Source organism: Ictalurus punctatus, chromosome 2 (genome assembly GCF_001660625.3).
Source record: "Ictalurus punctatus breed USDA103 chromosome 2, Coco_2.0, whole genome shotgun sequence".
NCBI classification, from domain to species: domain Eukaryota; kingdom Metazoa; phylum Chordata; class Actinopteri; order Siluriformes; family Ictaluridae; genus Ictalurus; species Ictalurus punctatus.
The window spans coordinates 37,230,823-37,256,555 of NC_030417.2; the positions used below are offsets into that span (position 1 = coordinate 37,230,823).

Genomic DNA, 25,733 nt, shown 5'->3' on the forward strand with positions numbered 1-25,733 from the left:
TTGATCAGGTTCAACAAGACACAGGTATTGTTTTGTTTTTTTTGGACACATTCAAAATGCAGCCAGGTGCAGTACAGGAGACACCTGACAGGCGAGATTTTGTGTAAACATGAAACTTGGATGCGACGTAATATCTTCCTGTTTATAATGAGAGTCTAAGAAGGCATCCTTGTATCTCTTACATACACAACCCGACTGTATATACGTCCCTCTTAAAGCCTCTAATGGTGTTACAGCTTCATTTATTTTGACTCGATTCATTTCAGCATCTGTTGAATAATTCACAGCGTTAAGTACTTATAGGCTGCGAAAATGATTCTGTAGGTATGTCATATAAACTCAATTTCTTTTAAACCAGAGATGCAAAAGTAAAAATATTTTTTCAAGTGTGACACCTGGCCTAAAGCCATCAAATCTAAAGACATAAAAATAACTTGAACCATTAGGTGTGTTATCATAATGAAACAAACAGACGAACAAAAAAAAAAGAGTTTTGAAATTGTTTTGAAATTTGACAAAATATGTGACATGCAAATGTGCACATGTTTAATCATGTCAAGTTAATAACCAGTGACCTCATTTGCATATCACGTAAAATCTGTCATTTAAAAAAAATATTGCGTTGTTATAATTTTAACGGTTAGCTTTAATTGTGACATTACAAGTAAAGGGTATATGAATCATTCGCATATCATAAAACAAAGCAAAAAAAAAAGAGCATTCCGAGTAAAAAAAATTGTGATTATGCAAATTAGCGCATATTTAATGATCGGTGAACTAATTAGCATATTATAGGCTCATACTTTTTAGAAAACAATTTGCAATATAGAACTATTGTGTAGACGTATCGTTAACTTTTACTTTGATATGAGTAAAAGAAATCAGTTTTGCTTTTAGAAAAGAAATCTAAAGACATTAAAAAAAAAAAAAAAAAAAAACGCTTATGTGTACATTTGTGACGGGCGCGCGCCTCGGGGGTGTGTTCTTTACGCGCTGACGTCACCGCTGCCAGCACACCAGGAAGTAAGGTTGAAATTTCGCTACACAAATTTGAGAGCGAGAGAGCTTGGACACGCCGAATAGTTTGTGTTTTTTATTTTTATTTTACGTTATTTATTTTTTCCCCCCTTCCGTATTTAATTATTCTCCACGTTTCCGAGGAAGGACTCATTCCGAAAGGTATGAAAATAATGCAGAAGAGCTTGACATTCCATTCAAGAACATGACTTGCAAGGTCCGGTTCATTAGATTGGATTGGATTGGATTGGATTACATTAGCATGCAGGTGGCTAAGGAAGAGACCCAGAGAGAGAGAGAGAGAGAGAGAGAGAGAGAGAGAGAGAGAGAGCGCGCACGCACGCACGCACGCTAGATAGCTAGCCAGTTAGCGTGCTAGCTATCTAGCTGAGTGTGTGTTGTGCTATAATCTTGTAATGTTATATCACTCTCAGCTGTAGGTTTATGGAGTATCAGGGGTGATGATGATGATGATGATGATAGGGGGTGGGCGATATAATCATATGATGCAGATATCGTGATGTGTGACGTCACTGTAGGCCTTTCTAACAACATCGCAGTTATTGTCGGTATTTATATATAAAATGGTGAAGCAGTAAGGTCCAGGCTGTAAGATTTATGCCATAAGATACACCCTGCTGAAAAATCCAGCTTGATCTGAAAAGCTGACAAAACGCAGGCCAAGCTAACTGGTCAAACTGGTAACCTGAGCTAGTCAAACTGGTAGACCATCTCTGCTACCAGTGTGGAATGGCACACTGGGTAACCTCACAGCTCCAGGGTCACTGGTTCAACTGTCTGTGCCGAGTTTCTACGCATGCTCTCCACTTGTCCATGTGGGTTCCTCTGGGTTCTTCTTACAAAAACATGCTGGCTTGGCTTGTGATGTGGATTGGTGAAGTAGGTAGGCACAGTGTCCAGCGACGGATTGACGTCCCATCCGGGATTCACAGTGACCCTGAGCAGGAAGAAGCGCATGCTCAAAGTGAGCGAATGAGTAACGATCATGGAACACTCCTTACTCGGGTTTATTCCTGCAATAAGTGCTGGCCAGCTGAGAAAGATTGTCTACTGTTCTGACCAGCTTGATCAAGCCATCTACTCAAGCCAATGGGATAACCGCGACGTTGCACTGGCCAATCGTAGCACGTTCTCGCTCCGACCAATCACGTTTTGTTTTACAATCAGGACTGGAGCAGAGACGTACTGCACCGAACTCGCGTATATCGTCTAAAAGAAAACCGGCAACGTTATGTGTCATAAATGCGCTGTTATTATAGATGAGTGGGCTGATGGATTACTAATGATTGATTCACTGATTCATTAAAGATTCGTTAGACTGATTCAAACCAGAAACTTCTTTGAGGTTCCCAAGTCTTTTAGCCCGGTTCGTTTAGAGAATGTAATCATTAGCCCGTGAATTGAACGACGCAAATAAAATAAAGAATTTATGACGCATAACATTGCTTGTGTTCTTTTAGACGTTGTCACGGTGACGCTGTTAGATGGTTCGTTCTCCTGTCGTGATTCCTCCTGATCGACCATGTCGGAGAGCCTTCATAGTACGCGAGTTCGGCGCAGTATGACTTCGCTCCCGTCCTGATCGTAAAACGTAACGGGATCGGTCGGAGCGAGACCGTGCGGCGATTGGTCAGTGCATGCGATTGTGGCGGTTATCCGATTGGCTTGAGTAGGTTTGCGTATCTTGAGAAATGGTGATTTGAATTTAACCCCGCCCCTTTTTGCTCTACGAACTGTGTGCCATTGACGTTTCGTTCGAATTCAAGCAACCAGTGCCGTTACAGCTGTTCGAATAAACCGAACTACACCTTTATGGGTGTTGTGGCGCCATGTTGTTTAGAACATGACTCCCGCTGAGTATTTTGACCTTTGGTGCTTGGACCCCTCGCGTTGCTTATAACGTAGGCTGTTGTGGTTTAAGCCTGTAAAACGAAACGGAAAAGTCTGCCTTATTTTCAAACCTTTTGCGCTGAGAAACTCAAACAGACACGCACTTGTATTTTCTGGTACGCTCTCCGTGACGGATATCGTTTGTTGCTCTGACAAACATTTGTGAAGAAGATCCTGGTTGACGGTGTTTGTTCACTGCCCTTTACACAGCCACTCCCATACTCTAAATTCTAGTTTGCTTTCGGGTGTAACCGCTTATTTTCTTTCTTTTTTTTCTTCCCCCCGTAAGCCGAGCGTGCTGGCTTTAGTGCGGCGTCGATTGTGTCCGGTGAAGACGGTGTCATTTTAAAGTCCCCATGAAATCAAAATGGAAGTTTTGTGGCTCTTAGTACGAATACGTCTGCGTCGAGGTCGTCTATAAGCTAGTACGCTCCAAAACAATGCTTTGAATCCAAATTCAAGATTTAGAAGATTCAAAAATGTACTCTCTCTCTCTCTCTCTCTCTCTCTATATATATATATATATATATATATATATATATATATATATATATATATATATATATATATATATATATATATATATATATATATATATATATACCACCAAATACGGATCAACAATTTCGATGACCTCATTCTGAACTTCAGCGGCTCAGTAGATTTTCCGCCCAATCAAACACGCTCTAGAATCCGGAGTGTCCCGCCCCCAGCATTAAAAAAAAAGCCCACGCTACTAAATGTCATGTACAGCTTAGCCCAGGCTGTGACGTAAGCTGAACTCTATTGGCTATTTAAATATATATATATATATATATATAGTGTGTGTGTGTGTGTGTGTGTATATATATATATATATATCTATATCTATATCTATCTCCCGAGTGGCTCCTCCCTCATTTAAATAGCCAATAGCGTTTTTTTTAAAAATATATATATATAAAAACAAACTAACACAAGCGGTTCAGGGCGAAAATTTGTACACCCTTATTATATCTGTGTTTTGAGTTTCACAGATGTTTCTTCGTTAATGACGTGCAAGAAAAATGGTCAAATAGTGTACACGTTTTTAACGTCAGAAAGGGTTCTGAATGCGTACATATATAAATAAACTCTTATAACTTTCGCCGTCAGTCTGCTTTTCCCACCTGCTATCTTTTAAACAGCTTTTAAAGGATTTCTTCTCAGAAATTGGGCGGCAGATTGACATTTATCATAAGCAAATCAAACATCTCGTGCTAATCGGATGATCGTAGCTGAATCAGGTACAGCTAACTGTGTGATTTCAGATGGATCCGACGCTTGCTGAAATGGGGAGCCACCTCTCTGATGCCATGAAGATTTTGGAGAGTGGCCAGCTGTAAGATTATTATTATTATTATTATTATTATTATTTATTTTATTTATCTCTCCGTTCAGAAGTTAATAGTTCTTTCAGCATAAAAGTATAGTATCGTATAACTAAGCTTACATCAGACTGAAAAATGATCCGATATTACATATCTGTGAGGGGTAAAAGTATGTGCACCTCCAGGATTATCAGTTTAACCTGAAGGTGAGATTAGAGTCGGGTGTTTCCGGTCAGTGGGATGATGATGATGATGATCAGGTGCGGGTGAGTGAGCGATCTGTTTTATTTAAAGAACAGAACAGATCTATTAAAGTCTGATCTTCACAACACGTGTTTGTGGGAGTGTATCATGGCACGGACGAAGGAGACTTCTGAGGACCTCAGGGAAGAGTTGTTGATGTTCATCAGGTTGGAAAAGGTCACAGAGTCCTCTCTGAAGAGTTTGGACTCCACCGAGCTACAGTCAGACAGATTGTGTACAAATGGAGGGAATTTAAGACCACTGTTCCCCTCCACAGGAGTGGAGACCAACGAAGATCTCTCCAAGAGCAAGACGTGTAATAGTCCACGAGGTCACTGAGGAATTCGGGGTAACTTCTAAACAACTAAAGTCCTCTCACACATTAACATTAGAAAATGTTCAGGAGTCCATCATCAGGAGAACTCTGAACAACAACGGTGTGCATGGCAGGGTCGCGAGGAGAGAACCACCGCTGTCCAAAAAGACCCTTCTGCAGTATTCTAAAGATCACGTGGACAAGCCAGACGGCTAATGGAAGGAAAAACGTTTCGTGGATGGATGAGACCAAAATAGAACATTTTGGTTTAAATGAGAAGCGTTCTGTTTGGAGGAAGGAAAACACTGCACTCCAGCATATGAACCGTATCACATCTGTGAAACACGGTGGGGGTAGTGTCATGGTTCGGGGCTGTTTTGCTGCATGGAACAATGAATTCTGAATTGAACTGAATCCCAAGAGAAAGAGCGGTTCAAGACGAATAAAGCGAATGTTTTGGAAGTTCTGACCGTAATCCAGTAGAGATGTTGTGGAAGAACCTGAAGCACGCAGTTCATGTGAGGAAGCCCACCAACATCCCAGAGTCGAAGCCGTTCTGTACCGAGGAACGGGATGAGACTCCTCCGAGCCGATGTGCAGGACCGATCAACAGTCCCCCCGAACGTTTATCTGCAGTTATTACTGCACAAGGGGGTCACACCACGTACTGAAAACAAACCTTCACATACTTTTACCCACTCAGATATGGAATATTGGACCATTTTCCTCATAAATAAAGACCCAGTATAATCTTTTCATCTCATGTGTTTAATAGGGATCTCTTTATCTACTTTTAGGACTTGTGTGAAAATCTGATTGATGTTTTAGGTCACGTTGATGCAGAAATCTAGAAAATTGTCCCGTATGTTAATGGAAAATAAATATTACGACCCAATGTTGTTGTTTTTTTTTTTGTTGTTTAACTTTGTTTGCGATGTGTTCTGCAGAGAGACGGCGCAGGACACAGAGAGACGGCAGCTCAGCTGGAGAGACATTCCAGGACCTTTACAGGGAGAGTAAGTCCGCCTGAGCGCCTGGTTCTGTCCGTTAATGTTGATGATGCGTGTTCCGGTCTGTTCTCTGGCGGAATAAAAGACTGCGGTTCGGCCGCAGGTTGTCGGGTCTGTCCTCGCTCGGTCGGTCTGATTTTCTGCCGTCTCGTTTCAGCGGACAGAACTTCGTGACGATACTGCAGTTCATTCAGAACCTCATGCATGATGACGAGGACAAGCAGGGACACCGGTAAGCTGCTGGGTCATTCAGCTGTGACGTGGAATATCATGTGTTAATGCACTGATGCATTACACACACACACACACTCTCACACTCTCTCTCCGTTTCTGTCCCTGCTCCATCCATACACACACACACACACACACACACACACACACTCCATCTCTGCCCCTACTTCATCTTTTTGATTTAATGATAAACTTATGTTTTGGCTTATATATATGTGTGTGTGTGTTTCCTCAGCAGGATGCAGTGTGTTGGAGAGCAGGGTCACATGGCCTTACTGGGTCACAGCCTGGCTGCTTACATCTCCATTTTGGATAAAGAACGTGTGAGAAAACTGACTACACGCATCCTCTCAGACACCACGCTCTGGCTCTGCAGACTCTTCCGGTAGGAATAATAATAATAATAATACTTTATAATAATTAAAGTTAGCTGGCTGGTTATTACATTAATTAAAGCTATTTGTGTTTTTAGGTGAATTATATGTGTTAGTTTTATTCAAGCATGCGTGTGTAGTCATAGTGTAAAGTGTGTGTGATGTGAAATGTCCGTTTTCTGTTTATTTCAAATGTTGATGTTTGGGGAAAAATTAGATTATGTAAACTGTAATTTTATATTATGTAAAAAAAAATTTTACTTCAGTATTTAGTCATTTGAGGAGTTTCCTTTATTTTAGTCATTTCGCATTCATTTGTTTAATAAAAATAATACTGTATTTAATCACGTGGCGTATTTTGTAATAAATAAATGAATGTTAAGGCTGTAATTGTGATGGAAGATCATTTGGGGCGTGGTGTTGCAGGTATGAGAACGGCTCGGCGTATTACCACGAGGACGAGCGAGACGGGCTGCTGAAGGTGTGTCGGCTGGTCATTCACACGCACTATGACGATTACGCTGCAGAGGGATACAGTGTGTTCAGCGTCAGAGCACCGGTCATTTACCTGAGCGCAGCCTGCAGGCCAGGGCTGGGAGAACACCTGTGCAGCCAGGTAACACCCTGCAAACACTATGAACACTGTAAACACTACAAACACAAACAGTGTAAACACTACAAACACTAAACACTACAGACACTAAACACTACAAACACTGTAAACACTACAAATACAAACAGTGTAAACACTACAAACACTGTAAACACTACAAATACAAACAGTGTAAACACTACAAATACAAACACTGTAAACACTACAGACACTAAACACTACAAACACTGTAAACACTACAAATGCAAACAGTGTAAACACTACAAATACAAACAGTGTAAACACTACAAACACTGTAAACACTACAAACACAAACACTGTAAACACTACAAACACTGTAAACACTACAAACACTGTAAACACTACAAACACAAACAGTGTAAACACTACAAACACTGTAAACACTACAAACACAAACACTGTAAACACTACAAACACTGTAAACACTACAAACACTGTAAACACTACAAACACTGTAAACACTACAAACACAAACAGTGTAAACACTACAAACACTGTAAACACTACAGACACTAAACACTACAAACACTGTAAACACTACAAACACAGTGTAAACACTACAAACACTGTAAACACTACAAACACAAAAAGTGTAAACACTACAAACACTGTAAACACTACAAACACAAACAGTGTAAACAGTGTAAACGCTACAAACAGTGTAAACACTACAAACACTGTAAACACTACAAATACAAACAGTGTAAACACTACAAACACTAAACACTACAAACACAGTGCAAACACTACAAACACAAACACTGTAAACACTACAAACACTGTACATAGTGTAAACACTACAAACACTGTAAACAATACAAATACAAACAGTGTAAACACTACAAACACTGTAAACACCACAAACAGTGTAAACACTACAAATACAAACAGTGTAAACACTACAAACACAAACAGTGTAAACACCACAAACACTAAACACTACAAACACTAAACACTACAAACACTGTACACAGTGTAAACACTACATACACAAACACTGTAAACACCACAAATACTGTAAACACTACAAACACAGTGTAAACACTACAAACACAAGCACTGTAAACACTACAAACACAAACACTGTAAACACAACCTGAGAAGTAAATAAATGTCTTCAGCGGAGTGGCTCAATTTTCAGCAAATGCTTTCCAGTCTAACATTACTACTGCTTCTATTACTAATACTGCTACTACTACAACTGCTAAAGCTACTGCTGTTATGAATACTACTACTACTAATAATAATAGTACTACTGATACTGCTGCTAATTCTATTAACATTACTACTACTGCATCTATTACCGTTACTAATACTAAACCTTATACTATCCTTGCTACTACTACAATAATAATACTACAAGACTGATACAATGATCCTGATAATACTGCAAATAATACTACTGCTGCTACTATTAATACTACTACTGTTACTATAGCGATACGAGTACTAGGTGTGTCCTTAAAGAAAGTGGGAAGGGAATTAAATGTTTATAAAGTGAGACTGTTTAAAGGAAGAAAAATGATTTTCTTTTGATTTTTTTCCCCCTCTGAGATTTGCTGAAATTCACTAAACAGATTTATTTTTATTTTTATGTCTACAGTTGGGTCTGCCTCTGTCCAGCGTCTGCACCGTGCCGTGCAACACCATGTTCGGCTCTCAGCACCAAATGGTCAGAGTCTGTGTTTTCTCCATCGTGGATTTTCTCTTGCATGGTTTATTGTTCCTGTTATAGCTGCATTTTTACATGTCTCGTTCTCACAGGACGTGGCCTTGCTGGACAAGCTCATCAAAGAGGACATCGAGGCTGGGAAACTTCCTCTGCTTTTAGTAGCAAACGCTGGTCAGTTCATGTTTGATGTTCAGGTTTATCATTTGTGAGTCGCTGTCGTGGACTTTAGCGTGAGCAGCGCTTAAAGAATAAGACAAAAGGGTGTGATGATGTTTGTTATTAACCGGTTAAAGGTGCGTTAGGCAAGATTAGATCTCTACTGGTTAAATAGGTGGAGTTGAATAAGATTTGAATGCCCCCCCCCCCCCCCCCCCCCGGCTATGTACACAAAGCTCCGCCCCCAACACCTACAGCACTTCAGCTAGTGTTAGCATTAAAAAAAAACATGCAAAACATATCTGCTTGATTCATTATGTAAAGCCAGCCATCCAAACAGTTCAAAGTTTTGTACAGATTGCGCTTGAATAAACGTCCAGGAGCAGTTTAATCTCTGGAAAAAAAAATCTCTCTCCTGCCTTTCCTTATCAGCTTAAGGAACGCCAAACATCTCAGCTTCAGACCTTCAGGAGCTTGCAGAAGCACAGTCTGTTCCTTCATGCTCTCTCTCTCTGTCTACTATTACTACTACTACTACTACTATTACTACTATTACTATTACTACTAGTATTACTACTACTATTACTATTACTACTATTACTACTAGTATTACTACTACTATTACTACTACTATTACTACTACTACTATTACTATTACTACTACTATTACTATTACTACTACTATTACTACTACTATTATTACTATTACTACTACTATTACTATTACTACTACTACTACTACTATTACTATTACTACTATTACTACTACTATTACTACTACTACTATTACTATCACTATTACTACTACTACTATTACTACTACTATTACTACTATTACTACTACTACTATTACTACTACTATTACTACTACTATTACTACTACTACTATTACTATTACTACTACTATTACTATTACTACTATTACTACTACTATTACTATTACTACTATTACTATCACTATTACTACTACTACTATTACTACTACTATTACTATTACTACTACTATTACTACTACTACTATTACTTCTACTATTGCTACTATTACTACTACTATTACTATAGCTATTACTACTACTACTATTACTGCTACTATTACTATTACTACTATTACTATTAGTACTATTACTATTACTACTATTACTACTACTAATACTACTATTGCTACTATTACTGTTACTACTACTGTATTACTATTACTACTATTACTTTTACTACTATTACTATTACTGCTACTGTTACTACTACTGTATTACTACTATTACTTTTATTACTATTACTACTATTATTACTACTACTGTTACTACTATTACTTTTACTACTATTACTGCTACTACTACTGTATTACTATTACTACTATTACTTTTACTACTACTACTATTACTGTTACTACTATTACTACTACAGTAACTATTACTACTACTATTCCTAGCACTACTAATTACTACAACTACTACTATTACTACTTGCAGAGATGCAGTATACTTCCAAATACGGTCAGAGCTGCCGTTTGTAGAAAATAAATCAACGCTATGTATACAGATGTAATATAGATAGTATATTTTTATTGTCAGATTTTCCAAATATCTGTATAAATGTCAGTTGCTGATATTACTGTTTATTATTTGTGTTGTTTTTCAGGAACTCCCGGCGCGGGTCATACAGACAAACTGAGTCGTCTGAAAGAGTTGTGTGTTCAGTACGGCGTGTGGCTCCACGCGGAGGGGTGTGTATCGGCGAATCTGAACTATAAACATGTCCACGGTGTCGTAGGTGGTTTTGTTTTTTAAAAAGATTTTTACAGCGTGCCGTTTATCCCTCGGAGAAAAATGCCGACGTAAGAACTGTTTCATGCCGACTCTCGTTAGTGATTCGCTAGTGTTGAATTTAAACGCACGTTAAGCTGGAGTAAAACAGGAAGTGATGTTTAGTGTCTTTATTGCACTTTTTTTCCCCCTTCCTTTACTGACAATCGTTTCTCCTGCATGTCACTTCTTTTAGTGTCAATCTGGCAACCCTGGTGCTTGGGACCGTCTCCTCTGCAGTCACGGTATGCTGTGAAATACTTTCTTTCTTTCTTTCTTTTTTTTTTTTTAATCCTAAAATCTGATTTGTATACACTGCTTAAACAAATCAGTGTGTCTGTGTATCAGTGAGTCATCCATGTGGCTCATTCAGTTAGTCTGATTAGGTATGAAGTCGTTATGAAGTCTGATAGTCTGTGTGCGTTTGTTAGAGCTTTTCCTCACTGATGCTGTGTGTCTGTGTATGCGTGTGTGTCTATGCCTACATGTGCCTGTATGTGTGTGCATGTGTGTCTATACCTACGTGTGTGTGTGTGTGTGTGTCTATATCTACATGTGCCTGTGTGTCTATGCCTGTGTATTTATGTGTACTGTGTATTTATACGTTTGGCTGTGGACGCATGCTAACGTGTGGTGTGGTGTGTGTGTGTGTGTGTGTGTGTGTGTGTGTGTGTGTGTGTGTGTCCAGGCAGCCACTAAGAGTGACAGTATGACGTTGACTCCTGGCCCATGGCTCGGACTCCCGGCTGTTCCTGCCGCGACTCTTTACAGACACGAGGATCCTGCGCTGGTGAGCGTGCGCCGTTTTAGTCTAATATGGGCGGGGCTAAATCTTGTATAAACTTTGCATAAGAACGCCTCTCACCAATCGCAAGGCTCCCACGGCGTGCCACCCCGCCCACAGAAGAACATTAACATGTAAAATCAAGCTAAGGGTTTAAATTCAGTGTTGAGTTGCGCACATGCAGTGAGGCTTTAATACCGGAGCTGCTCGTACCGCTCACTCGAGTGAGCTACTCTCTAAAATCTAGCGGAAAGTCTTCCCAGAAGAGTGGCGCTTTTATAACGGCAAAGAGGGGAATCGATCTGGAAAGGGATGATCATTAAACACACATGGGTGTGATGTTGAGGGGTGCACAAACGTTTTGGTCATACAGTGTGCAGTGCAGTGAAAGTTCTGGCAGCATCTGAGGTGTGAACGCCATGCAGGTGATTTGCATCATTTAAATGCCACACCCAGAAAATCGACCTGAGAGTCTCTGAATATGAGGAACTTTCCCCATGATTATACTAGTCTAATCGCTCTCTCTCTCTCTCTCTCTCTCTCTCTCTCTCTCTCTCTCTCTGTTCACCGGTCGCTCTCTTTCTCTCACTCTGTCTCTCTCTCTCTCTCTCTCTCTCTCTCTCTCTCTCTCTCTCTCTCTCTCTCTCTGTTCACCGGTCGCTCTCTTTCTCTCACGCTGTCTCTTTCTCCTTTTCTGTCTTTCTCTCTCTCTCCCCCCCCCCCCCCTCTCTTTCTCTCTCTCTCTCTCTCTCTCTCTCTCTCTGTTCACCGGTCGCTCTCTCTCTCTCTTTCTCTCTCTCTCTCTCTCTCTCTCTCTGTTCACCGGTCTCTCTCTTTCTCTCACGCTGTCTCTTTCTCCTTTTCTGTCTTTCTCCCCCCCCCCCCCCCTCTCTCTCTCTCTGTTTCACACTGTCTCTTTCTCTTTTTCTGTCTTTCTCTCCTTTTCTCACTCTCTCGCGCTCTTACTTTCTCTGTTGCTTGCTCGCCATCTCTCTGTCTCTCTCTCTCTCTTCCTCCCTTTCTCTTTTTCTCTTTCTCTGTCTGTCTGTTCCTCTTGCACTCCCCACCCATCTGTCTCATATCGGTTTCTCTCTCCTGTCTTTTTCTCCCTCTGTCTTTCTCTTTTTCTTCCCCTCACTCTTTTTCTCATTCTCTGCCTGTCTGACTTTTGCACTCTTTTCCTCCCTCTATCTCTGTCTATCTCTCTCTGTCTCTCTCCCCCCCCCCTCTCTTTCTGTCTCTTTCTCTTGCACCCCTTTTCCCCTCTGTCTCTTTCTCTGTCTGTCTCACTCTCTCTCTCTCACACACACACACTCTTTCTCTCCCCCTCTCCTTGTCTCACTGTCTCTTACTCATTCTCTCTCACTTGTTCTGTCTTTCTTGTCTCTGTCTGTCTCTCTCTCTCCTGTCTCTCTCTCTCTTTTTTTTCTCTGTCTTCCTTTCTCACTTTCTCTGTCTTTTTCTCTCTCCATCTCCCCCCTCTCTCTCTCTCCCTCTCTCTCAGTCTTTAGCAGCAGGTCTCACTTCCAGCCATCCAGTGGAGAAACTTCGGGCTCTTCCTCTCTGGCTTTCGTTGCAGTATCTTGGACACGATGGGATCGTAGAGAAGATCCAGCACGCCTCTCAGCTTGTGAGTGAGCGCGAACACACACACACACACACACACACACACACACACAGAGAGAGTCCCTAGTGACATCTGGCCATTCGTTTTCTACAGCAGCTGCAGCTCCAGTAACAGACCTGTAACACTTGATAGCTTTTTATTCATTTATTTTAATCATGCAAATCAGTTACGCCTTCAAGCAACAGCCGTACGGAGCGGCCGACGAGCCGACCAATCACCCGACACCGAAACACAGACGGAAAATGACCGATTCTCAGCTTGTTAAATAAATCCTGGGGAAAGGCTCGAGTCTCTGTGCGCGTCAGGACTAGGATTGCTCCTAGACGCAGAGAAGACGTTATGAGAATTTCAGAACGTTCTTGTGTTGTGTTTCTGCAGAGTCAGCAGCTCCTGGCGCAGCTGAAGACTTTGTCCTCCATAAAGACGTCGGTGAGTGAAAACACTTTAAAAATAAATAAATAACATTTTTATTAGCATCGTTTAGCGTTTTGGCAAAGCCTCTGTGAGATTTACTGCATCGTACACGCTCAGTTTACACACCGTCTCCCAAATTGGTCCGACGAGAGCATTACGGATGTTACGGCGAGTACTAACCTCGTCGTATTGCTAGTAATTATTACAGGATTATTGGCGATCATCAAATTGACTTTTTGCTAGATTCGTGAATTTAAAAAAAAAAAAAAAAAAAATTACATTCGTCATTACAATTAGAAATTTTTAACAATAGCGTAAAAGTGGCCCGTGGGTGTGTTGTGTGTTGAGGTTTGGGGGCGGGGTGTGTGTGTGTGTGGGGGGGGGGGGGGTAGCGTAGCATAGCATATCGAAACGACCTGTAAGGAATAATGTTAAAAACTTAGACTTGATTAAAACCGAGCACTTTCTTCCTGTCGTCACCATCAGGATGTCCTTGACAGTGAGATCTCTCTCCTGGAGGCTTTGAGTATGGTAAAGAGCTGTGTGTGTGTGTGTGTGTGTGTGTGTGTGTGTGTGTGTGTGTGTGTGTGTGTGTGTGTGTGTGTGTGTGTGTGTGTGTGTGTGTGTAGGGGTGGGATGGTATGATATGATCACTGTGGTATTTATTTTGCTTCAGGACATCAGTTTTCGGGGACAGTGATATTAAATTACGCCAGTGTCCTGTACGGAATAAACCACTTTGGGGGTGTGCTGCGGTAGGAAAATAATCAACAGCACGTTGATTGTGAGTCGGTGCTTACCACCCCGACATTGATTATTTTCCCATAACAGCGCGCCTCGAAGAATTGTGTTCCCCTTGTATGTATAAAGCAGTTTGCGAATACTTTTTAAAAAAAAAAAGATTTCGATTAAACAAAGATACAGTTTACTTTTTGTCCATTTATAGTTACACTCAGTGACGTGAACAACAGTTAAGACTTAGTTAATAAGTCCAGGCATGTTGTGAATTTGACCTAACGTGTATACACACGCTGATAGTTATCCATTAACTAATTAAAGTTGATTTAATTCTATTCAGTATCGTCACACCCCTAATGCAGAGTGTGTGTGGTGTGTATGGAGAGTGGGAACTATGTGTGTGTGTGTGTGTGTGTGTGTGTGTGTGTGTGTGTCAGAGCTCTTCAGTATTGTGTGTTAGTGAGAATCGGGTACCTTGGTTCCAGGGGGCTGTGTCTCATTCGCGGGTGCCGCCTCTCTCTGCGGCCTCACTGAGGGACGTGCTGGGCTCTCTCATACTCTCTATTGTAGGTGGGATTCTCCCTCGTTCCCTTTGCCCCCTCGCTCCCTCCGCCCGCTGTGTTTCCCCTCCACCGCTCACTCCCTCACCATGTCCACCGCTTCTTACGGCATGTGCACAAAACACCCCATGGAGCTCAGGTGACTCGCAGGGCATCAGCGCTGGACCTGTGTTGGGGAAATTCAGCATGCGGAATATCACACATGATGTTCTAGTATACAAATTGTATTAATTTTTTTATTTCAATGGTAGCGAGTTTAAGTGAATTATGTTTATAAGAGCAGAGGGTGAAGGTTTCAGTAATGTTATAGTTGGGCTCGTTATTTACTCACTGATTCATTCACTCACTGATTCACTCGCTCGCTCACTGACTCGCTCACTCACTGATTCACTCACTTGGTCACTCACTTGCTCACGGACTCGCTCGTTCACTGATTGACTCGTTTATTGACTCGCTCGCTCACTGACTGATTCCTTCACTCACTGATTCACTGATTTGCTCACTGACTGACTTGCTCACTGATTGACTCACCCACTAATTCGCTTGCTCACTGATTCACTCACTCACTAACTCGCACACTGATTCACCCACTGACACACTCACTCACCCACTGACACTCACTCATTCAGTCTCACTCTCTCTTGTTCACTCATTCACTGACTTACTCTAACTCACTGACTCACTCTTACTCACTTTGTAACGCACTGACTGATTCACTCATTCACTGTAACTCGCTCATTCATGCTCTCTCTCTCTCTCTCTCTCTCACACACACACTCACTCTCTCATTCTCTTCCTCACTCTTACTCACTCATTCTCATACTCGCACTTTCTCTCTCTCTCTCTCTCACACACACACACACACACACACACACACACACACACACACTCTCATTCTCTTCCTCACTCTTACTCACTCATTCTCATACTCGCACTTTCTCTCTCTCCCTCTCTCTCTCACACACACACACACACACACACACACACACACACACACACACACTCATTCTCTTCCTCACTCTTACTCACTCATTCTCATACTCGCACTTTCTCTCTCTCTCTCTCTCACACACTCACACACACACACACACACACACACACACACACACACACTCTCATTCTCTTCCTCACTCTTACTCACTCATTCTCATACTCGCACTTTCTCTCTCTCTCTCTCTCACACACACACACACACACACACACACACACACACACACACACACACACACACTCTCATTCTCTTCCTCACTCTTATTCACTCATTCTCATACTCGCACTTTCTCTCTCACTCACACACACATTGATGTTTTACAAACTGAGATCCTCCACAAGGTGGGGGTAAGTAACAGTAGTGTTAGTCTTAGTGTTAAATTCCCAAATAAAGCAGGAGCGTTTGTGTTGGGAATGGTGCTGTGAAATTTAGGAAGTGACTATTGTTCCAGCATCACATGGACATTCCAACATCGATGTGATGTGATGTGATGTGATGTGATGTTATGCATGACTTCAGGTCAAAGGTCATGCAGTCCAGTTTCACCTCAGTTGAACAACTAACCTAAATCTCTCCATGACATCACATCTAAATGGCTGAGACTCCAGACCTAAACCTGAGTGTGTGTTCACAAACGGGTCACATAGTGCTGCTTAGTGCATGACCTCAAGCCCTCTGGCTGTGTATCATTCTCATATTTAAGTGTCGTAAAGGTACGTTAGATGCTCTCTCTCTCTCTCTCTCTCTCTCTCTCTCTCTCTCTCTCTCTCTCTCTTCCTATGTCTCTCTGTCTTTCTGTCTCTGTTTTCTTCTTTTTTTGGCCTTCTTGTTCCATTTCTCTTTCTCTTTGTTTCCCTGTTTCTCCTGTATCTGTCGTCCCTTCCCTCTATTTCTCTCTCTCTCTCTCTCTCTCTCTCTCTCTCTCTCTCTCTCTCTCTCTCCCTCTTTGGTTTGCAGGTCGAGGATGACCTCAGTTCTCCAGTGGTCGTGTTCAGGTTCTCTCAAGATACAAGTTCAGGTGATTTTGGTTTTCTCACTTATTTATTATTTATCGACAGTAATGAATGCCGACAGGAGTAATACAGTCGGCTCCAGAATTATTGGCACCCTTGGTAAATACTGTATAGAAATAAAAAAACTCATATTTTCGGTGGGATATTAAGATGATAAACCATATTTTCCAATAACGTCATCTTTATCAAGGGTGCCAATAATTCTGCACCCGACTGTTCCAAAAGAACCTGTAACAAATGACTGTGTGCATGATGGATGGACTTTAGTGAGGTGTTTTCTCTTAAAATGTGCTATTGAATATGCCATTCGAGCCAAAAATGTAGATCAGGGTTGCCAGGTTTGTGTCACAAAAGCAACGCAGAAGTCATCCCAATACTGAAACTCAGTAAGTAGTTTTACTGCACAGGTCCTAAAAATAGCCTCATATTATTACACACGTTGTAATAAATAACTCAAATTATACTGCATACAACGTCACATGCGGCTTAGCGGTGATGGGAATTCTGTTTCTTTTCAATGAGTCGGATCATTTGGCTCAGCTCACCAATAGGAGTCGACTCTTTTGGTTCCCAAACGACTCCTTGCCGTTATTTATTTTTATTTTTTTCTCTATTCGATACTACAGATCCATTATCGCACGTTGTTGCCATATGGCAACGATGACATCTTACCATTTCACAGAATACTCGAAACATATCACCTCGAAGTGACAAAGAACACCAAACGAACGTCGACTTATCTGAGATAGCGTCTCGGTTTCGTCCTTTAAGTAGCTTTGCCTAAATATTGAAAAATTAAGCCAAGTTTGAGCGCCCTCCGATGATGACCCAAATCTGTGATTTGCAGAAAAGGAAGTGCAAACAGCACTTCCTGGTAACGTGAACTGGCTTTTTATTTATTTATTTATTTATTTATTTATTTAATGTCGGAGATAAAGCCCCCTTCTTCCACTTGCGTATTAAAATAGTAGTATTATATTGTATTGTATTGTAGTATTGAGATAAATGAGTATAGTATCGTATTAGTATTGAGATAAAGTCATTGTTGCCACACGGCAACACCATGCGGTAAAGGGTTACGCAATAGATACGCTGTCTGTGAGTACTGCCTAGTCTTTTGGGAACTGAAGGAACGGTGTGTGTCTGTGTCCGCAGCGTCGAGCGGAGGGTCAGCAGAGGGGTACTGTGGAGGAGACAGAGATGTACAGGATGCGCTAAACAGATGGGTAAGCGCAGATCTCCTTCACGAAATCGCACAACATGTCCACTTTTATTGAATCGTTTAGCAAACAACAAGCTATTAATGACCGGATGCAGTTCTGAAATAACAACAATATCAGTCCTTCCACACCTGATTGGAAATATTTTTTTAAAAAATGAATCAAATACTGTTTACTTTATATCTCTATATATTTATATTTCATCACCAGCTCGGCGAGCAGTTAGCGCTGCTGGTCCCTGAGAGTGGCGTTGATGTGGTCGAGCTGGAGGATGAAGGCGTGTGTGTTCGCTTTAACCCTCTAATGACTGCTGCAGGTGAGAACTCACACACACACACACACTCACTCACACACTTCGTCCTGCGTCGAAAATGTACACGCAGTAGTTTGCCAGCAAAGTTTAGTTTATTAAAAAATGACACGATAGTACTTTTGATCCGTTTATTTAAGGTTGTAGAAAGTACGTGCGGAATATAAACGGTCGTCCCCTCACCAGCCTCCCGTCTCTTTCTCTCTCGAAGTTAATAAGACCAAAAACAGCTTTTTATCCTAGCGAGAAACCGTCGAACGTAAACTCCTCGGTCCTGAAGGTGTCAGAAAACTTAAAAGTTACAGCTTTAAACCCGAGTGTTGAAAATAAATAAATAAATAAATAAATAAAAAATAATAAACGCCGACACTGGAGACTCCTTATAAATGTTAAACAAACATCTCCTTACAGAAAACTTACACACCATATGTTCGATTATATGCGTTTTTTAAAATCTGTTTTGTGTGTGTGTGTGTGTAAGCTTTGGGCACACAGCAGGCGGACGTAGCAGCTTTGGCGGAGAAGTTAGCGGAGACGATCCCCATGTTGAGCTCCACGCTGCGTTTGAGGCACGATTTCCGAGAGGAAGTTCTCCAATACGCCGCGCTGACGTACATCGAGGATTTGAGCTGGGCCGGACTCGGAGCTGTGAGGTCAGGGGGCACGGAGAGTTCATACCCAAGCCAACACGGGCTCTGTCCCAAACGCTACAGCTGAAGCCTAGTCATGTTCTAGACCGGCGGCCATTTTAAGAGAACACCGTTTTTCTTCTTGTACATTTACTAATAGTCACTATATTATCTTAATGGCAGCCATTTTAAGAAAACATTCATAGCAGGACTTCTGTGTAGTCTTTATAATTATTATATTCTTCAGTGTTAATACTCTAGGCAGGAAAAGCACAGTATATTACCCATAATGCACTGTATATGCGCATATGTCAAATTTTATTTATTTATTTTTTAAACAGCGGCCCGTTAGTCGTTAAACTTGAGTCTCATTCGAAATTTATTCCAGAAAGAATGTTTCCGATACTGGCGCAGAGAACGCACCGTGTCTAACACACAGGACTGCAGCTTTTTTTTTTGTGCACCCGAGCGCGATTTCAGATAAGAAAACAAACCCGCGTGTCGCCGCAGGTACGAGCCGAAGACGACGGACATCGACGGAGCGAAGAGACGGCTGGAAGTGGAGAAGGTCAACGCTGAGCTGCTGAAGAAACTGAAGGACATGGACACCGAGCTGGAATTCTCAACAGGTCATAAAATGAAAAATAATAATAATAATAATAATAATGCCTTTCATTCATTTCTATTCTCACACCACTGCTGAACAAATAGAAGCTTAATAGCCCTAGTGCAACAGTGCTGCTACGTTCTTGAATCTGATTGGTCAGAAGGTGTCGATTCATTTTCCTGAACTATACCTAAACAGCACATTTAGGTGCGACATGTATGGTCGATAAGCTACAATAATCTACGGCTACAAATAAACATAAAATTAGAAGAATCTGTAATCGTTAGTATGGAGAAGCGATCTGTAGAGATTTATTATTTGTTAACGGACTCCAATGTCAGGGCTGAACCCCAAGTTGCTCCTGATGGCAAGTTAGCTCCCTGAATGCTACCAGCTCTGCTACCATCGGTGTGAGTGTGTGTGAATGAGACGCAGTGTAAAGCGCTTTGGATGAAAGCGCTATAAGTGCAGACCATTTACCACAAGACACACTTGCTTCATAAAAAATCTGCTACATGATGTTTGAAAACATTTTGAAAGGTGATATCTCTAACGTTGTACTGATTACGGTAAATGCTCTGCACTTGTATAGCGCATTTTAACCTTAGCGGTTCTACAAAGTGGTTTACATTGTCTCTCGTTCTCCCATTCACACGCACACACACACGCGCACACCGATGGCGGCAGAGCTACCATGCAAGGTGCAATTTGGGGTCCAGCGTCTTGCCCAAGGACACTTCGGCATGTAGATGCACGCCAACCCTATAATTAATGGACAACCCGCTCGAGCACCTGAGCCACAGCCGGCCGTTATCAGTTACATCCTCACTGTAAGCAGGACCCGGTGATGTACCGAAGACCATCACGTTACTATGTGATGAAATGTTGTTGGGGTTATTTTTGTGTGTGTGTTTGTGTGCTGTTTGAACACTAGTATTATCTTGTCTTGTGTACAGGGCCTGAATTCGGTGAAGAGAAGGACTGTGTATTCATCGGGATGGCGTCAGAAGACCTGGACGTTTCGGTGTTGGTCGAAACCATCGCGTCTACGGGGAGAGAGATCGAGGAGAGCGGGAAGGTATCACGTTCACACTCGGCGTTAAAACAGTGACGATTTAATGCAAAGCATTTTTAAAAAGGATTGGGGATTAATAATATATATAAAACAGCGGAATTTGATTACTTTAATTCTTTAGATATAAATGTTTGTCTAAAGTCTATTTTAATAATTGTTTTGTTTTTGTATTACATTCATTATGGATTGCTTGTATTGCTTTTTTTTTTCTTCTACTTATAATTATTATTATTATTATTATTATTATTATTATTGTTGTTGTTGTTGTCTATAGTTGTTAGAGAACATGACCGAGGTGGTGAGGAAGGGAATCCTGGAGGCCGAGCTGCAGCTTCAGAGATCTGCTGAGGAGAAACTCTTGGAGGAGGTGTGTGTGTGTGTGTGTGTGTGTGTGTGTGTGTGTGTATAGATATATATCTGTGTTTTATGTGTGTGTTTGTATTTTTGGTGTCTGCGTGTCTCTGTGTGCGGAGCTGCGTTCGATTTAGAGTGGGGCGACCTATTAAAAACATGTGTCCCGTCACGTTGTCTCAATGCTGCTGGACATCTGAAAAACACCTGGATGCCTGAAACATAAATAACCCTTAATAAACAGTCCGTAAACGCTTATTAAACAGTTTGCCTTGTTTCTCCTCTTCTCTCCTGTAGGGGGTGCTGCGGCAGATTCCTCTGGTCGGCTCCATGCTCAACTGGCTCTCTCCGATTCAGAGCTCGGTGAAAGGCAGAACGTTCGATCTGACAGCAGGTAAGCTACACTTAATTACTGTAAACGTTCTTATATATTATCTGTCATCGTCACTAAGGACAAATTACAAGATGTAGTGACTTTTGCTTTAAATAAATAAATAAATAAATAAATAATCGTATGATAATCAGTATTAAACAGTCAACGTCCAGAGTTGATAAAAGAGTAGTTTGAGTTTATAATCAGGGGAATTTGTCTTTACTTATTCTATTTCGCAGTGTTTAGGATATTACATTATAGGCTGGTTAAGAAAATACAGCTGCTGCACCATTGATGGACCGTTCACAATTCAAGAACGGTTCACGAGCAGAAGCTGCTGTGCTCGTCGCGAACTTTCCATAAACGGATGCTGCGCGGTTTATGAACCGTTCACAAAAAGGAAAGGGCTGGACTTTTTATGAACAGTTCACAGTGCGAAAATTTTCATCGGTCATGTTCTTTTCATGAACGAGTGCTGCAATTAGAGATCGACCGATAATCGGTTTTACCGATATTATTCCCGATATTTAAGCATGTTTCCGTAATCGGATATCGGATCCACCGATAAATGGCGCCGTCTTGTGGGCGTTTTCAGAATTGCACGCAGGATCTGCGTAACAGCACTGCGTCTGGTTTTTTTTTTTTTTTTTTTTTTTTTTTTTTATTTGTTAAAATTATTTGTTTACTTGTTTGTTTACCTCATCGAAGCTTTTATTTAAACTTTTATTGAATTAAGACAGTAAATAAATATCGGTTCCGCATCTCGGTTATCGGATGCGTAAACATGCAAATAATCGGTATCTGTTATTAAAATAAATCAATCAATCAATCAATATCAGTCGATCTCTAGCTGCAGTGTGAATGAACGGAACAAACACTAGCTCATCAGTCTACCTGAGAAGTGCTGCAGAGAATTTTCAGCTATAGATGAACCACATTAGAGTTTATCTGACGTCATGTGACCACGCAAAATAGTTGATGTTTTTTGGGAATATGACTATAGTATAGATACAGATTATGTACGTATTTCTTATGGCCATCAGTAGAAGGACGTTTATGAAAAATACTGCTGAAACCTGATCATCACTTCATCCGTAGAGTGTAGAGAAATTGCTGTTTATTTGTTTGTTTGTTTGTTTGTTTGTTTATTTCCTGCAGGTTGCCTGGACAGCACTGAGCCGATTTACTCCATGAAGACTCAGACAAGTAAAGAGGCTTCACCCGAAACACCCACGTCTACACCCAAACGGCTTGCAGGTTCATTTTCCACAGTAACCCTATAAATGTGTTTATCGTACAAGAGAGCGTTCAGAATTTTCAAAATACCCGTCTACAGTGTAAAAAAAAAACACCAAAATGGGTCCTTTTTATAATTCCATCTAGTCTAAGCGCAGTGTGAAATGTTTCACCGGCAGGACAAAAGCTGTTCCGACGCTCCACCGCCGGTTCGGAGTCGTGCAGCGAGACCAGCTCCGTCTGCCACCTCGACGAGTCTCTAAAGGAGGCGGAAGTTCCTCAACCTCTCGCGGGCGTGTCGGAGACGCCTCTGGAGCTCACGCAGGAAGTAGAAGTGTCAGATCAGCGCGTTCCCGAGGGCGAGGAGGAGTCCGACTCGATCAGATAGAACTATCCGATCCATCAGCGACGCCAAATCGGCTGTACACTGTGAAGTGCGCAACCTCGATGCCTTGACCAAGTCAGATTAGGGCTGCGTTCCGATACTGTTAGTAACACTCGCTCGTCCACTTTCCCCTGTTACTCTACCCTGCCACTATCTTAAGGAGTTCGGTTCCTTTCGTTATCTGTAACGAAGTGGGTTAAAACGACAGACGTCAAGTTACCCAGAAAGCATCGTGGGACCTGGCGTGATGTAGCTTCCTTTCAAAATGGAGGATGAAGCGTAAACAGGAGCAATAAAATACCTAACGGCAGTAGTTTCAGGTGCATCGGAGTCATGGCGGTTATCTGAAAGGAATCCGTCCCCGTACACACTCCTCCCCTTGTGCACTCTCGTATGACTGGGAAGTCGACGAGTGTGTGTTAGAATAGTATTGGAACGCAGGACAGGAAGTGAAGGTTTGTTATAGAAGTACCAACAGAAAATTTCATCAGTGCACATCGTATCACACCCTTTACTCTCCGTCCTATTAATAACCGTCCGTTTCTGTGATTCGATGAATAATCACCGTTCTGGTTGTGTGATGCGCACTGCCACGTAGCGTTCTTTTTTTTTTTTTACTTTTTTTTTCTCCGTTAGAGATTTCATTTATATTATACATTTTATTTTATTACACGTTTTGTTCACTGTAGATGGTGGGTTGACTTTCTATATAATTTTTCAGCTACACTTTTATTTTATTTTTATTTTTTTTTTAAATTTGTGTCACTGGAAGGAGTAGTTCTGCCAAAAGTGAGCTGTACTCAGTGTCCCTCGTACCCCAGACCCCCCCGGCTCTTTGGTCGATCAGATAACACGTGTTTCGTGTCTGTTTAATGTTTCGGGTCTGTAGTGGACCTACGAGGATGAAGTGTGCTAAAAAAAAATTTGAAGGCGTGGCCTAAAGTTTCGCCCTACGTAATCTAAGGCAAATAATAAATATATACAAAAGCCACGTTGTGATTAATCACTGATTTGGTGACGTTTTCCGTAAGGAAACATTTACGCAAGGAGTCTCTAGCGTCAGCGCTTTATAACGGTCAGTAAGTTTTCCACCACAGGAAAGTCTTCAGGACAGAGGAGGTTACAATTTCGGTAACAGGACAAGTTGCATGTTGTTGTTGTTGTTGTTGTTGTTTTTTCTTTATGTCTTACTAACTTCGAGAGAGGAAAAAAGAGAGGCTGGTGAGGGAATATAACGTTTATAGCTGCTATAACGTAAGTGAGAACAGGAACTAATTCCACAACATTAAATGCAACTATAAACGGTTTTAATAAAATATGATTTGTAATCATAAATTATACCAAATTGCTGTGGTGTAAGACAAATAAAACACTTTGACTAGATTTGGGGTATTCAGGACATTTTGTACATTTCATTTTTCTCTGAACTACTGCTTTAAAGGCTGGTGTGGTGTTTCTTTGCCAAAAGAAATGAAAAACCAGGCAGGGGGCTTGCTTTTTTTTTTTTTTTTTTTGTGTGTGTGTGTAGCCTGAGACTCACGATTACTAAAAACGAAGTTGAATATAATACTATTAATAATTAGCTTAAAGCCTTATTGCACTTTTTTTGTACAGATTGCCGTAATTTAATCAGAATAATCTTTATTTATTCTACCGATTGATATCTGGGAAGACTTTTCAAAGTGCAAATCAAACGTTCTTTTGCTCTCACTGTAACATACCAACTAGCGGGTGGGGTTTTTTAAAAATAATTATTACTAAAATGGGAAATTTAACATGTTAATGTTTACTGTAAAATGGCCCAACTGTTGTCATGTTCTGTACACTGGCGAATTTTTTTTTTTTGTGTGCCGTCACCATAAAGCCACTGATGAAGTTGTTCCTTTTTGTCAGCTAATAACGTCTAATCCGTATTTTCACGCTTACTAGTAAGAGCATCTAAAAATCGTATGAAGTATGAACAAATGAATCTCCTTTCACAAATGGATAACTGATCAAATCTAGATGACACCTGTCGATTTTCCACATTTATTTGTTGACGATTAATGTAAATGAATGCAGTGATTTCTTGAAGGCTGATGTAAATTAAGACTGGGTGATCTTTAAAAGCAGCTACACTGTCTTAATTTGGTGCAATAAATATACTGGTATATTTTTGTTTGTTTTTGTTTTTTGTTCCTTTCTTTCTTGTGGCAGAACAAATTGAGTGATACGAGCAGATTAGATTAGTTTTTATAATCACATAAGCTTTTTCAAAAAGCAAGTCTGTAAATTATAATAAAGATTATGATGCCAAGCAAAACATGTCAAAGTTCTCATTACTGTCTTCGGTATTTGCGCTGAACTGAGTACATCTAAATGGTTTTAAGGAAGTTTTTAATTCTACTTTAGTAAGTAGATTAAAAAAAAAAAAAAAAAACCAAGGCAACTGTATATACCTGTATACAACTACCATATAATTTAGGTTAGCATGCGATGCTAAGTTTGTAATTAGTAGTAGTTTTAGTCTATATAGTCTTTTCTTCATCATTTACCAGCACATCTGAGGATAATGTTAACATTCCTGACATGTCTGTCTCTTTTGTACATTCATTGTGCTTTCACATTGTCCTTATAAAAGCATTAATGACTACTTAAATTATTAGCCTCGGGCGTTAGCTAGCTCGTTTCTGGTGTCTGTGTTTCCCAGTTGCCTAGCAACCCAA

At 40.9% G+C, this 25,733-nt stretch overlaps 1 protein-coding gene across 4 annotated transcripts; it reads left to right on the plus strand.

The window, feature by feature from the left end:
- The first annotated feature begins 992 nt into the window (after window positions 1-992).
- On the plus strand, window positions 993-25,330 carry pdxdc1 (pyridoxal-dependent decarboxylase domain containing 1). 4 transcript variants are annotated; one of them, XM_053676512.1, is made up of 24 exons: window positions 993-1,179; window positions 4,218-4,288; window positions 5,784-5,852; window positions 6,004-6,078; window positions 6,313-6,462; window positions 6,878-7,067; window positions 8,689-8,757; window positions 8,850-8,928; window positions 10,552-10,636; window positions 10,912-10,960; window positions 11,404-11,505; window positions 13,004-13,129; window positions 13,505-13,555; window positions 14,027-14,071; window positions 16,787-16,847; window positions 17,998-18,068; window positions 18,273-18,378; window positions 18,854-19,025; window positions 19,512-19,630; window positions 20,565-20,686; window positions 20,958-21,050; window positions 21,332-21,428; window positions 22,566-22,664; window positions 22,823-25,330. In XM_053676512.1, the coding sequence occupies exons 2-24, from the start codon at window positions 4,218-4,220 to the stop codon at window positions 23,029-23,031; spliced, it is 2,310 nt and encodes a 769-aa protein (XP_053532487.1). In that variant the 5' UTR covers window positions 993-1,179; the 3' UTR covers window positions 23,032-25,330. The 4 variants fall into 4 exon arrangements, with proteins under 4 accessions (XP_053532487.1, XP_053532495.1, XP_017308056.1 ...); XM_053676520.1 differs by having other exon boundaries at window positions 6,316-6,462; XM_017452567.3 differs by lacking the exon at window positions 14,027-14,071.
- Window positions 25,331-25,733: the final 403 nt, after the last annotated feature.

Coding starts and splice junctions, on each gene's coding strand:
- pdxdc1 (XM_053676512.1), top strand. CDS start 4,218: ATGGATCCGACGCTTGCTGAAATGGGGAGCCACCTCTCTGATGCCATG. Junction 10,637..10,911: donor GTGTGGCTCCACGCGGAGGG/GTGTGTATCGGC, acceptor CACTTCTTTTAG/TGTCAATCTGGCAACCCTGG. Junction 21,051..21,331: donor AGGAGAAACTCTTGGAGGAG/GTGTGTGTGTGT, acceptor TCTCTCCTGTAG/GGGGTGCTGCGGCAGATTCC.